We start from the raw sequence: 14,335 nt of genomic DNA, 5'->3' as shown, positions 1-14,335 counted from the left end.
CATGAATCTACCCCATTCGACTTCGCATGTGAATGTCATGTGTAAATCACATAGAAATATTTCATTCCGAGAACCGGTAAATTCATGTGAAATTCTCATCGAAATGAAATGAAAAACCACGTGAGATTCACATGTCACCACACATGATTAGCACGTGAAATTCTTTTGAATATGAAATGGATAGCACGCAAAAAAAAATCCCGCAGGTAAAATATCGAATAAAAACAACAATCATTTTCGAAAAATATATTTCTTCATCACATTGAATTTAATTCAAAATAACTGAAACAAAATAAGCACATCTCGGCAAATCCGGCCAGGTCGCAATTACACAAAAAAAAATCGACCAAGAAATCTACCAAGAATTCTCTTACGTTGCCACATCGATTGGTCGCCTCTTGCTGTTCCTCAGTCACTGGTAGCAAAAAATTGCCGGATTTTTCTTTGAGGCCTCTTTGGACACTGTACGCACTCGAAGCTTAATTCAAATCCGGCCACTTGCACTCCACTTTTTACTCGGTTTCCTAAGAAAAAAAAAAATAGAACAACTTTTCAGCTTAGCAATATTGTTTAATAATCAAAGTGCTTACCGTGATCAAAAACGATTCCTCATGATAAAATCCTAATTTTAACCAATTAAAACTTGTGGGCCTCGGGACGAGCTCCGAACGTGCCTGTCTCCTTCTCGCCATTTTGCTTAATGAATTTCCGAAAAAAAATCGACACTTGACTTTCAAATTCAAAACATACAGTTTTAACGTGGTTTCCACTTCACTATCAAGGAAAAAGGCTGATGGGGCCAATCCAAGAGAAATTCACTTGAATCTAACGTGAACACCATGCGATAAAAGAATGATAGTATTTTTGTTAGCAATCAGCTGGTTTCAAATGATTATCACATCCATGTGACATGTAAATCATGTTAGGGTCAAATGAAAAGCATGTTGAATTATCGTGTTCATTTTTCGAGAAGCTCACGTGAAAAAACATTTGAATTTGCTATGTCAGATTTTTTCAGTGTTTGTGACAACTTTATTGCCATACTTTTATCACAGACGAACAGACATAAAATAAATCTCTTTTGTTTAAACAATGAAAAATGAAACCGTCGATTTGAATTTTTGGAAACTCACCACGCCAGTTGACAGTTTAATTTACATCGGAGCAATTCTTCACGAAACCCAGCAATGGATTAAATTTGTATTTTTTTTATTGGGTGATTTTTTTTATAGAGCTTTCATATGACCAAAAATATTGCGTGATTGATTCGTCCATCCAAACCTCCAGACAATTTTGGCAGTTAACCATGAGCAACTCTCTACGAAATCGGCCGATTTCGACCATTTTTATTTTTTGTATTTTTTTATTTGGCTCAAACTTTGTGGGGGCCTTCCCTATGACCAAAGAAGCTATTTTGTGTCATTGGTTCACCCATACAAGTCTCCATACAATTTTGGCTGCTGTCCATACAAAAATGGTACGTAAATATTCAAACAGCTGTAACTTTTGAGTGAATTTTCTGGGCAAAGTTGTAGGTATTGTTGAGGGCTATTGAGAAAAAAATAGGTACACGGAAAAAAAATTTGCAGATTTTTTAATCAACTTTTTTTTCATAAAAACTCAATTTCCCAAAATACGTATTTTTTTGATTTTTGAGATTTTTTGATACGTTTTAGGAGACAAAAATCCGCAACTTTTGAGCTATAGAGAAACATGGTCATAAAATCTGCCGCCGAGTTATGAATTTTTGAAAAAATAATAATTTTCGGAAAAAATCAAAATTTCATGCAAAAAAAATTGATTTTTTAATGTAAAATTGAATTTCCAATCGAAAAGTACTTTACAGATTTTTTGATTAAACGCTCTGTTTTCAAGATATAGCCACCGAAAGTTTGATTTTAGCGAAATATTTGCAGTTTTTTTATTTTTAAAAATAGTGACCATGAGTGACCATTTCTAAATTTTTTTTTTTGAAAAGTTCAGAAAATTTACTACAAAATTGTCTAAGAGACATTAAAGATTGGACCACTGGTTGCTGAGATACAGCCGCTTAAAGAAATAGAAACAGGAAAATTGAAGTTTTCGAAGTCTCACCCAAACAGCCCACCATTTTCTAATGTCGATATCTCAGCAACTAATGGTCCGATTTTCAATGTTAAAATATGAAACATTCGTGAAATTTTCCGATCTTTTCGAAAAAAATATTTTGAAATTTTTTAAATCAAGAGTAGCATTTTAAATGGGCGTAATATTCCATGTTTGGCCCTGTTTAGCCGAAGAAGTAAATAGTACAAAGAAAAAGAAACATTGTGCGGTCAAAAATGATTGACAAATTTGTTCCTGGTGGCACGTCAGTTCGTCAGTGCTCAAACCCCGATGGTTTGGAACCAACTGTTGTCAAACGAACGGGGTCACTTTTTAGTGTGACACCCCTTTTACAAAGAATTTACACACACTACCAAACGTTTGTCTTGATAGTGTGCGTGAGCACCGTGTAAATAGTGACAGTTCGTCACTTTTTAGTTTAACTCTGTTGAACCAACGGGTACAAACTAAAAAGTGTCAAACGAAAAAGTGACGAACCACTGGGGGTTGAGTGTACTGACGCAAAATTCCTTCTTTGAGCATCGTTTAGCCCTCCAAATGGTCTAAACCAAACAAAAATATATATAAAAAATCAAATTTATGCAACAGCCGAGGGGGGCGTCACTTCCGCGCTAACCGAGCGATAGCGCTTCCTTTTCAAACCTTTGCAGCGTTCACTTTCACCTTTCCGCTTTATTTTGCTTTAACTCGCGTTAACCGCGATAACTCGCTTTTTGGTTTACCTTTTGTTGCGTTCACGTATCAGACTGCTCGATTTTTTTTGACAGCGAGAACTGTCAAAAGCAAATGACAGTTCTATTTGTCAAATGTTCGAGCAGTTTGTTTTGCTTTATTTTTAAGAAAAGTTTGAGGGGGAGATCATCCGTCGGAACCGTTCTGCACGTTCCTGTGCCTGCTTGGGTCCCGTTCCAGTGGTTTGAAACGGTTCCACCACTGGTTCTTGAGCCTTTCGTCAGTCTCCCGGTGGAGAAAAGCCTTCTCAGGTTGAGAAAATTGCATGAATTGAAGGCGCGAACCGGCCCCGAAGGATACGCTTGAAATCGACCTTCCAAAGTGCCGATTTCCTGACCTGAAGCCATCGGAACGCTAAGCAACACTACACAGAGGTTGACGAGCAGGACGATTCCGCGTAAAGGAGGTTCCCGTGCATCCAGATACTATTGCGGCTGTGACTGAACAACTATGCGCCATTGTGGAGGCGATGATGACGAAGAACTCTCAACAGGTGAATAATTTTGTGGAAAAGAAAACCGCGGACATTCCGCCAACAAGGGCAACACGCCGTCGTGCAAGAAGGAATATCGATTGAGGTCGATGCAATATCGCAAGATTCAAGCAAAACCCATGTCTACAACTTTACGCCGGGCGACCATCCTAGCCAGTACGACGCAAGCGCTAGCAGCAACTACCAGAACCGCTTCCCGGACTGCCAGCGCAAGGCGTAGTGAAGCATGAAGTGCCCCTCCTATCTCGCGAAGGTGAATGCAACCCAAGTCTGTGCCAGGTTGGAGAATCTTCATAAAGCATAGGGGAGAGTGGGGAGTCTTGATCCCCTTTTTTTGTATCGCACATAACTCTGTCAATTTCTCACAAAACTATAAACTTTTTGCATGAATTGAAAGCTTAAACATTCAACTATGTTTGGCTGATAAGGGTATTTCATCAGATAAACTCTTCGAATAATGCCGAGCGTTTTAAAAAAATATTTTAAACCGGCATTTTCAAAATGTTGAGGGTAATTTGATCCCCCTTTCAACATTTTGAAGAAATCTTAAGCAAAATGTTTCTTATTCATCCAAACTTTTAATTTTCTATAAGATACAGCAATTTCACATTAAACCTGTACGTTTGTGTTCAAAATATAACAAGTTTAGCATGAAAAATATTTAAAAACTTGAAATTTTCTTTTTTAGACCAAAATTGAGCATGTTTACAAAAGCTGGTAATTTTTGTTTACAAAACTTTTGAAAAATGGTTCAAACTGCAGTTAGTTATGTACAACTATACTAAAGGAAACTATGTACGAAATCCCAGCCAAATTATTTAATCTTGAGGCTGATTCCAGTGACTGTAAAAATGCAGGGATCAAGTCTCCCTAAACGCACTTTTTTAAACAATTGATTGTAAAAATAGTATGACGATAAATTTAACGTCAAATGCGTAAGGGTTTTGGAGTTGATATGTTTATCAAACAATTCATGTATAAAAAATATTTTTTTGAATAATTTTTGAGTGTTTTCTATACTTATCAAAACAAAGAAAAAAGATCTCTTGGAAGTTTTTTGCAGCACTTCTTCGAAAAATGTGTGTAACTCAATCTAAACATTTTTTATTTTTTTTCTTTGTTTTCTACAATGAGTTTAGTCGATTTCGCACAACTTTCTAGAACAAATCTAATTGTTTTACCCACATGCTGACGAGATACAGGCTTGGGAGCAAGTCTCCCCGGGGATCAAGTCTCCCCACTCTCCCCTACAGACGAACGCGTTCATCTCGGAATATAGCGACAGGATCGTCTCGCAGGTTGTGGCCTTCCTCCGTGGCAAGGTGGTCATTACTTGAGCAGCTCAAGATTGTCGGCAAAAAGTTGAGGTTCTCAAACAAACAAATCTGTAATCATTTATTTAACCAATATAAAAAAGTAGTGTGATGCGTTTGCTTTTAGAAATAAATCTTCCGTTGAAGAAACCCAAACTGTTTAAAAAATCTTTTTCATAATTTTATTAAATTTGGTACATCTGCGGAGACAGCCGTCCAGATTGTGGTCGAGGTGGTTCAGGTGCGCAGCTGGATCGGGAGAGCTCGTCCCCGCATGTCGATATACTGCGGCAGCTAGATTTTTTTCCGCGGGGTGTACCACCTTCTTGTCCATCAGGTTGATGGTCTCTTCGATGGGTTCAAACGTGGTCTCGGGACTCGGGAACATCCAGTCTGGAGTGTCCATCCTTGTTGAACACAGCCAATACCACATCCAGCACTTCGCCGTTGATCTTTAAAAAGAGATTGCCCAGCTGGTTGAAAGCGTCTAGCGTCGCATGGACGTTCTGCGAGCTGGAGGATGTTTCAAAGTTGTCCTTGGTCGGGCAAAAGCTGGTGAATAATGGCCATTGATATTTGCAACGTGGTGGTGCGCCTTTCAGTGGTCAGCGGAGCGCCGGACTGGAATGGCCCCAGTCTAGGCATATCTACATCCAAGCGCGTTGTTTATCTGCCTACAAAAACAATACAAATCAAAACTAATTATCACACTGCTAGAAAACATTACTCGAAAAATTTGCTCCTCCTTGAGTTTGCGCCAGGATTTTCCGCCAAAATCCGCTCCACTTGATGTTAGAGCCGCCGATCCAAGCGCCGATCAAACCCAACACACCGGGAGAAAAGTTAACTTTTCCGGTCGTCAAAACGTGCGTCGCGCTCTGTGGACGGTGGAGCCGGCGATCACACCGAAACAAACTTCTCCGGGCGTTGATTTTTTTTTCCGGGCGCTTTTTGCTTTGTTTTTTTCTTTCTGTCAAAACTGCTTGAAAAAAACCAAAACAAATACTGAGTTGCCAAACATGACCAAAAACTGCTCGACGGCAAGGTTGCAAGATAGATTTCCCTGGTTCAAAAGTCGAGCAGACGCTGGTCGCTTTAATTCGCTTTAACGCGCGTTAACTTGCGATAACTTGCTTTAGGGTGGCGTTATGTGAAATCTCGGCACGATGAGTAGCGTTGATGCTTTTCGAGCTCGTTTTTGTGCGTTTTAGTGTGTTATCGCGGAGTGACGTCCCCCTCGGCAACAGCGTAAAGTTATGAGATTTTGAAAATAGCTATATTTGGAATGTTTAAAAATTATAGACTGACCTCCAATCATCTCATATATGATTGTATACAAATAAAGGATAAACAAGGATAAAACCGTGTTTAATTGAAGAAAATATCATGATTTCTCATTACGGATCAATTCACTCCTCGAGTGTAAAGCTCTTGATAGGCGGGGGTAAGCATCCCAGACCACCAATTTAATAGTGTTCAAGTAGTTTTTTTTTTTTTGTTCATATGCTATGTTCAATTCCTAAGACTCCTAACCGGGATATGATCCCTGAACCTTCTACTTGTGAGACAGAATTCATAATTTTTAGGCCTTGGGGCCGGATAGCATTAAAGTTTTCATAATCTTTTGTTAAAATCAAAGGACAAAAATTCAAAGCTGTTTATTTTTATTTAAACTAAAATTCACAAGAATTGATGAGGCACTTCAAAACTTTTCTCCATTTCGGGTGATTTGAGGTAGAATGATCCACATCTCACATGCATTTTAATGAGCGTTAACCACAATCATTCCAACACAAAAAAGCTCAATTTCAATTGCCAATTCAAACATTTATAATCTACCCATTGACCGCGAAAGTCCTTCCATTTCCGGTCACCACAATAACCCCACCCAAAAAAAAACCAATTTCCAACCAGCCGGAAAATGTCACGAGGGAGGGCACCCATTAATGGCTCGCACACAAAACGCCCATTTATTGTAAACCGAAAATATAAATTTTTAATTTTATCTCTCATTCGTCGACCCGGAGACCACCACACTTCCTTCCTCAGCTGGCCATTTCCGTTATCTCTGTATCCTGGTTCGGTACTTTGGGCCCCATAAATAATACCAATCAATAAATTCAATGAATTTTCATCGAGCTCACGAAAATTTACAGCAATTAGCGCTCGATTGATCACCCCCTGCGCTTCGAGTGGTTCCCTCCTTCATCAGAGTGAATTGTTTTATGTTTTCTCGCGGAACCCATTAATTTTGGACGTGAATCTGTTAAAAGTAGGGCACTACAGAAGGGGGTAAAGTCCACGGTAGTTTATCAATTTTAAATTCATTATGGCTCGTTTGCAAGGTGCCAACTGTAGATAAACAATGGGAATTGCCTTTAATGGTTTAATTTGAGTTTTCTCAAAGAAATTCATTTTGAATATGGTAAAATGGTCCTTTGACAGTTAACGTTTGACAGTGCAAGTACCTTTATGTTGATTAACATTGATCTACCTAGACCAAAGGCATAACAAAAGTTGATCAACTATGAGGTATCTGTCAAAATTAAGCACATTAAAAAAATAACAAACATTCCACATTTCAGCAACGACAATTCCAAAACATCCGAGCCGCGACACCACCGCGTGACCCGCGCGGCCACGGCCAAAAAGGAACGCATCTGGGACTTTGGCGTGATTCCGTACGAAATCGACGGGAACTTTAGCGGACTCCATAAAGCTCTCTTCAAGCAGGCCATGCGCCACTGGGAGAACTACACGTGCATCAAGTTCGTCGAGCGCAACCCGATTGATCACCCTAATTACATCGTGTTCACCGAACGGCAGTGTGGGTAAGTGTTGGGTTAGGGTGGTTCATAGGTTTGAAATTTGAATTTAAAACGTGAACTTTCAGATGTTGCTCCTTCGTCGGGAAGCGAGGCAATGGTCCGCAAGCCATTTCGATCGGCAAGAACTGCGACAAGTTCGGAATCGTGGTGCACGAACTAGGTCACGTGGTGGGCTTTTGGCATGAACATACCCGACCGGATCGTGAAAACCACGTGGTCATTGAGAAGAACAACATAATGCAGGGTCAGGAGTACAACTTTAACAAGCTTACCGAGGACGAGGTCAATTCACTTGGTTTGCCGTACGATTACGACTCGATTATGCACTATGCGCGGAATACCTTCTCCAAGGGCACCTACCTGGACACGATCTTCCCGATTGAGATGCCCACGCGGAAAAGGCCGGAAATTGGTCAGCGGTTGCGGCTTAGCGAGGGAGATATTGCCCAGGCGAATCTGCTGTACAAGTGTGCTAGTAAGTCCGAAATTCGCTTCTTCTGATTAGTTTGAAGAATTAAGAAATTCTGAATTTTATTTTGACAGAGTGTGGCCGAACCTTCCAGGAGAACTCGGCCGCGTTCACCTCGCCCAGCTACTACAGCAATCAACCCCCAAACGAGCCGGAACGGTGCGAATGGCGGATTACTGCCACCCATGGCGAGCGGATCGTGCTGAACATCACAGACCTGGTAACTTTTTTTTCTTTCATCAACTTAACTAAACAGTTAAACATATTTATTCCTTATTCCTTATTCCTTATTCCTTATTCCTTATTCTTTATTCCTTATTCCTTATTCCTTATTCTTTATTCCTTATTCCTTATTCCTTATTTCTTATTCCTTATTCCTTATTCCTTATTCCTTATTCCTTATTCCTTATTCCTTATTCCTTATTCCTTATTCCTTATTCCTTATTCCTTATTCCTTATTCCTTATTCCTTATTCCTTATTCCTTATTCCTTATTCCTTATTCCTTATTCCTTATTCCTTATTCCTTATTCCTTATTCCTTATTCCTTATTCCTTATTCCTTATTCCTTATTCCTTATTCCTTATTCCTTATTCCTTATTCCTTATGATTGGTGCGCTGGAAGTGGGGACGCGAAGTCGTGATTATTCAGGTTAATTTTTTTTGTGTGCTTTTCTGTCGCTATTCGTATGGGGAGAGTGCATAATTTGTAAAGGGAGCGCGTGGTCGTAAAAAATATTCGGAGTGAAAAGTGATTTTTTTGTGTGTGCCTTTTGTCGTGAATTGTGTGTGTCGCTTGCGGGCGGTGGGGCTTGACAGGGTCGATCGATTTTTTGTGCTTTTGTAAACTTAATTAATTGTTTTGTGATTTTCAAAGCCCTTCCTATATCATCGTTGATCGGAAGGCACGGCGTCGGGTGGATTGTGTTTAAATTTTTCGAATAAGGTTTTTTTTTGCGGTGATCGAAAGACGCACTGACAATTTGGATCGTCGAGTTAATAGTGGAGCAAAATAACTGTGTGTGAGTGATTTTGTGTGTTAACCAGAAAGACCTTCCCATAGCATCGTTGCTCGGAAGGCTCGCCGACGGGTCTGTTATGAAAGTCCTCCCCATAGCGTCGTAGCTCGGGAGGCATCGAAAAGCCAATACCTTATCCTACTAACCCAAAAAAATATTAATCACGTGATGCTTGAAGGAGATGCTGTGGATTCAACGGTCTCAAGCGGTATCAACAAGTATATAGCGAATAACTATGTGCTTGATGAGTCTGCAACTTCAAATATCGGACTAACATTCCTCCCTTTTGTTGAACTGCAGGCTTCTTGGGAGGGCGCCGGTATTGACAAATAAAGTAGGGATCTTCAGAGGTTAAACAGTGAATGGATGGTTGGCTCCCACTGATCATTTTTGATTCATTGTTTAACTTCAGCTGATCTGTCAATAACGGAGTAGCAGCTCATTGGCAGTCAACCATGCTCATGCTCATGCTCATTCCTTATTCCTTATTCCTTATTCCTTATTCCTTATTCCTTATTCCTTATTCCTTATTCCTTATTCCTTATTCCTTATTCCTTATTCCTTATTTCTTATACCTTATTCCTTATTCCTTATTCCTTATTCCTTATTCCTTATTCCTTATTCCTTATTCCTTATTCCTTATTCCTTATTCCTTATTCCTTATTCCTTATTCCTTATTCCTTATTCCTTATTCCTTATTCCTTATTCCTTATTCCTTATTCCTTATTCCTTATTCCTTATTCCTTATTCCTTATTCCTTATTCCTTATTCCTTATTCCTTATTCCTTATTCCTTATTCCTTATTCCTTATTCCTTATTCCTTATTCCTTATTCCTTATTCCTTATTCCTTATTCCTTATTCCTTATTCCTTATTCCTTATTCCTTATTCCTTATTCCTTATTCCTTATTCCTTATTCCTTATTCCTTATTCCTTATTCCTTATTCCTTATTCCTTATTCCTTATTCCTTATTCCTTATTCCTTATTCCTTATTCCTTATTCCTTATGATTGGTGCGCTGGAAGTGGGGACGCGAAGTCGTGATTATTCAGGTTAATTTTTTTTGTGTGCTTTTCTGTCGCTATTCGTATGGGGAGAGTGCATAATTTGTAAAGGGAGCGCGTGGTCGTAAAAAATATTCGGAGTGAAAAGTGATTTTTTTGTGTGTGCCTTTTGTCGTGAATTGTGTGTGTCGCTTGCGGGCGGTGGGGCTTGACAGGGTCGATCGATTTTTTGTGCTTTTGTAAACTTAATTAATTGTTTTGTGATTTTCAAAGCCCTTCCTATATCATCGTTGATCGGAAGGCACGGCGTCGGGTGGATTGTGTTTAAATTTTTCGAATAAGGTTTTTTTTGCGGTGATCGAAAGACGCACTGACAATTTGGATCGTCGAGTTAATAGTGGAGCAAAATAACTGTGTGTGAGTGATTTTGTGTGTTAACCAGAAAGACCTTCCCATAGCATCGTTGCTCGGAAGGCTCGCCGACGGGTCTGTTATGAAAGTCCTCCCCATAGCGTCGTAGCTCGGGAGGCATCGAAAAGCCAATACCTTATCCTACTAACCCAAAAAAATATTAATCACGTGATGCTTGAAGGAGATGCTGTGGATTCAACGGTCTCAAGCGGTATCAACAAGTATATAGCGAATAACTATGTGCTTGATGAGTCTGCAACTTCAAATATCGGACTAACATTCCTCCCTTTTGTTGAACTGCAGGCTTCTTGGGAGGGCGCCGGTATTGACAAATAAAGTAGGGATCTTCAGAGGTTAAACAGTGAATGGATGGTTGGCTCCCACTGATCATTTTTGATTCATTGTTTAACTTCAGCTGATCTGTCAATAACGGAGTAGCAGCTCATTGGCAGTCAACCATGCTCATGCTCATGCTCATTCCTTATTCCTTATTCCTTATTCCTTATTCCTTATTCCTTATTCCTTATTCCTTATTCCTTATTCCTTATTCCTTATTCCTTATTCCTTATTCCTTATTCCTTATTCCTTATTCCTTATTCCTTATTCCTTATTCCTTATTCCTTATTCCTTATTCCTTATTCCTTATTCCTTATTCCTTATTCCTTATTCCTTATTCCTTATTCCTTATTCCTTATTCCTTATTCCTTATTCCTTATTCCTTATTCCTTATTCCTTATTCCTTATTCCTTATTCCTTATTCCTTATTCCTTATTCCTTATTCCTTATTCCTTATTCCTTATTCCTTATTCCTTATTCCTTATTCCTTATTCCTTATTCCTTATTCCTTATTCCTTATTCCTTATTCCTTATTCCTTATTCCTTATTCCTTATTCCTTATTCCTTATTCCTTATTCCTTATTCCTTATTCCTTATTCCTTATTCCTTATTCCTTATTCCTTATTCCTTATTCCTTATTCCTTATTCCTTATTCCTTATTCCTTATTCCTTATTCCTTATTCCTTATTCCTTATTCCTTATTCCTTATTCCTTATTCCTTATTCCTTATTCCTTATTCCTTATTCCTTATTCCTTATTCCTTATTCCTTATTCCTTATTCCTTATTCCTTATTCCTTATTCCTTATTCCTTATTCCTTATTCCTTATTCCTTATTCCTTATTCCTTATTCCTTATTCCTTATTCCTTATTCCTTATTCCTTATTCCTTATTCCTTATTCCTTATTCCTTATTCCTTATTCCTTATTCCTTATTCCTTATTCCTTATTCCTTATTCCTTATTCCTTATTCCTTATTCCTTATTCCTTATTCCTTATTCCTTATTCCTTATTCCTTATTCCTTATTCCTTATTCCTTATTCCTTATTCCTTATTCCTTATTCCTTATTCCTTATTCCTTATTCCTTATTCCTTATTCCTTATTCCTTATTCCTTATTCCTTATTCCTTATTCCTTATTCCTTATTCCTTATTCCTTATTCCTTATTCCTTATTCCTTATTCCTTATTCCTTATTCCTTATTCCTTATTCCTTATTCCTTATTCCTTATTCCTTATTCCTTATTCCTTATTCCTTATTCCTTATTCCTTATTCCTTATTCCTTATTCCTTATTCCTTATTCCTTATTCCTTATTCCTTATTCCTTATTCCTTATTCCTTATTCCTTATTCCTTATTCCTTATTCCTTATTCCTTATTCCTTATTCCTTATTCCTTATTCCTTATTCCTTATTCCTTATTCCTTATTCCTTATTCCTTATTCCTTATTCCTTATTCCTTATTCCTTATTCCTTATTCCTTATTCCTTATTCCTTATTCCTTATTCCTTATTCCTTATTCCTTATTCCTTATTCCTTATTCCTAGTTTTTAGTTTTTAGTTTTTAGTTTTTAGTTTTTAGTTTTTAGTTTTTAGTTTTTAGTTTTTAGTTTTTAGTTTTTAGTTTTTAGTTTTTAGTTTTTAGTTTTTAGTTTTTAGTTTTTAGTTTTTAGTTTTTAGTTTTTAGTTTTTAGTTTTTAGTTTTTAGTTTTTAGTTTCGACTCAGAATCATGTTCTGAGCAAATGTCTGTGTGGATGTGTGTAGGTGTATGGACAAAAAATTGTCCCTCGATTATCTCCGGACTGGATGAACGGATTTTGACCGTATTAGTCTCATTCTATCCGTCTTGAGCCCAAAACATTGAAGATCTGACAACCCTGTCAAAAGTTGTTATTGCTTTAGTGTTATTTATACACTTTTTGGAGACCGGATCTCAGATATTTCGATGAAAATGATGTCCGGGTCCCTAATGCGACGCGTTGTTAATTAGATAATTGAAATACCTTTCAAATGAGCCTAAAACATCGAAGATCTGACAACCCTATCAAAAGTTATTAGCACTTAAGTGTTATTTATACACTTTTTGGAGGTCGGATCTCAGATATTGTGGTAGAAATATTGGCTGAATCTTCAATGCGAACTATCGTTGGATAGGTTTTTTATCAGACCTTGCCGATTAGCCAGAAATATTGAAGGTCTGCGAACCCTATCAAAAGAAATGAGTAATAAGTTGATTCGTGAAACATGTTAAGGGGGAATGTTGCTATTTTTACTGAATGTTTTGACTTTATGAATGTGAGGAAGGAACCAACCACCTAAAGGTGGATTAAGCAACGTTTTATTTTTTTCTTCGACTTCTTTTCTTAACCCTTTAAAAAAAACCTGTACCTTCAATCATCAATCCTTAAACATTTATTTCAAACCGTAACCTTGTTCATTTTAATCACCGCTGGTGGACACTTGTATCTTTTTTTCCCAACTGAATCCTGTGAAATCCTTGGATGACAAAATGCAAACACGTCCGCACATCCAACGACCGCCAGCCACAGCAGCAGAACTCAATCTGCATAAATTTAAATTTCAATCAGATTTCGTTTATTTTCCCACCAGCCAGTAGCACCAACAGCAACAGCGTTTTTAGTTTTCAAGCCCAACAGCAGTGGTTACGCTGTAGCAACAGGACATTCGCGAATATTTGATAATCGCACTAGTGGCTTATCGAAGACTGCTTAGAATTGGCTGAATTTGCTCTAACAAGATTTAGTTTGTCAGTGACTACAGGAAAATCAAGTCAAAATTTTTTCACATAATGTTCAAATAAGACACTTTTGCTCTTATTTGGAACACACTTTCAGTGGAAGCTCAACAAATTCCCACCCACACCGTAAAACCACGTTTCACTCGGACAAATCTCAGCTGATCCCATGAGCCAACCCGGCCTGACTTTGATTGCGAGCTAATTTTCATGATCGGCTCATTCCGATTTAATTTTAAAAATTCACTCAAACTCACGGCCGTGGCAATTTGTTTCCTCTTTTCAAACCAGGACATTTACAAATCCAACAACTGCCGGTCGGACTATCTGGAGATTCGGGACGGCTACTGGCACAAGTCGCCGATTCTTGGCAAGTTTTGCGGCTCCGGTAAGGTGAACGACCTGATCAAATCAACGGGGAGCCGAATGCTGCTCACCTACACGACCACGTTCCGGCAGGCCAACATGCGAGGGTTTGCCGCCAGCTATGAGGGTGAGTCTTAATGCGTTCACGGTTTCATGAATCATGTTCATGATACCGTGAACTTTTGTTCATTCAGCGGTCTGCGGTGGCAACGTGAACCTGGAGAGCGGAGGCCGGCTCGAGTCGCCCAACTACCCGATGGACTACCTGCCGAACAAGGAGTGCATCTGGAAGATTACGGTGCCCAAGGACTACCAGGTGGCGCTCAAGTTCCAGTCGTTTGAGGTGGAGAACCACGACAACTGCGTGTACGACTACGTTGAGGTGCGTGACGGGGACTCGGCGGACTCGCGGGTCATCGGGGTGTTTTGCGGGTACAAGATCCCGCCGGATATGAGGTAGGTTTTGTAGATGCATCGTTGATTAAAAGTGGTGGCGTTAATTAAAAGTGGT

At 38.8% G+C, this 14,335-nt stretch overlaps 1 protein-coding gene and 1 long non-coding RNA gene across 7 annotated transcripts in view; one reads left to right on the top strand and one right to left on the bottom strand.

Moving 5' to 3' along the window:
- Positions 1–14,335, top strand: part of LOC120427076 (tolloid-like protein 1) — a 64,482-nt gene that overhangs the window by 47,232 nt on the left and 2,915 nt on the right. For all 6 annotated transcript variants that reach the window (XM_052706646.1, XM_039591918.2, XM_052706645.1 and 3 more), the window contains exons 4-8: positions 7,230–7,475; positions 7,538–7,947; positions 8,016–8,161; positions 13,750–13,951; positions 14,019–14,280. In XM_052706646.1, the coding sequence (XP_052562606.1) occupies positions 7,230–7,475; positions 7,538–7,947; positions 8,016–8,161; positions 13,750–13,951; positions 14,019–14,280 (1,266 nt within the window). The remainder of the gene's footprint in view (positions 1–7,229; positions 7,476–7,537; positions 7,948–8,015; positions 8,162–13,749; positions 13,952–14,018; positions 14,281–14,335) is intronic.
- On the bottom strand, positions 4,813–5,890 carry LOC128092568 (uncharacterized). Its single transcript, XR_008211889.1, has 2 exons — positions 5,372–5,890; positions 4,813–5,318 (listed from the first exon to the last, which is right to left on the bottom strand). It is a non-coding gene; the product is annotated as an uncharacterized LOC128092568 (long non-coding RNA).

The sequence above is a fragment of the Culex pipiens genome, chromosome 1, assembly GCF_016801865.2.
Source record: "Culex pipiens pallens isolate TS chromosome 1, TS_CPP_V2, whole genome shotgun sequence".
NCBI lineage: Eukaryota > Metazoa > Arthropoda > Insecta > Diptera > Culicidae > Culex > Culex pipiens.
This window is presented reverse-complemented; position numbering and strand designations above follow the sequence as displayed.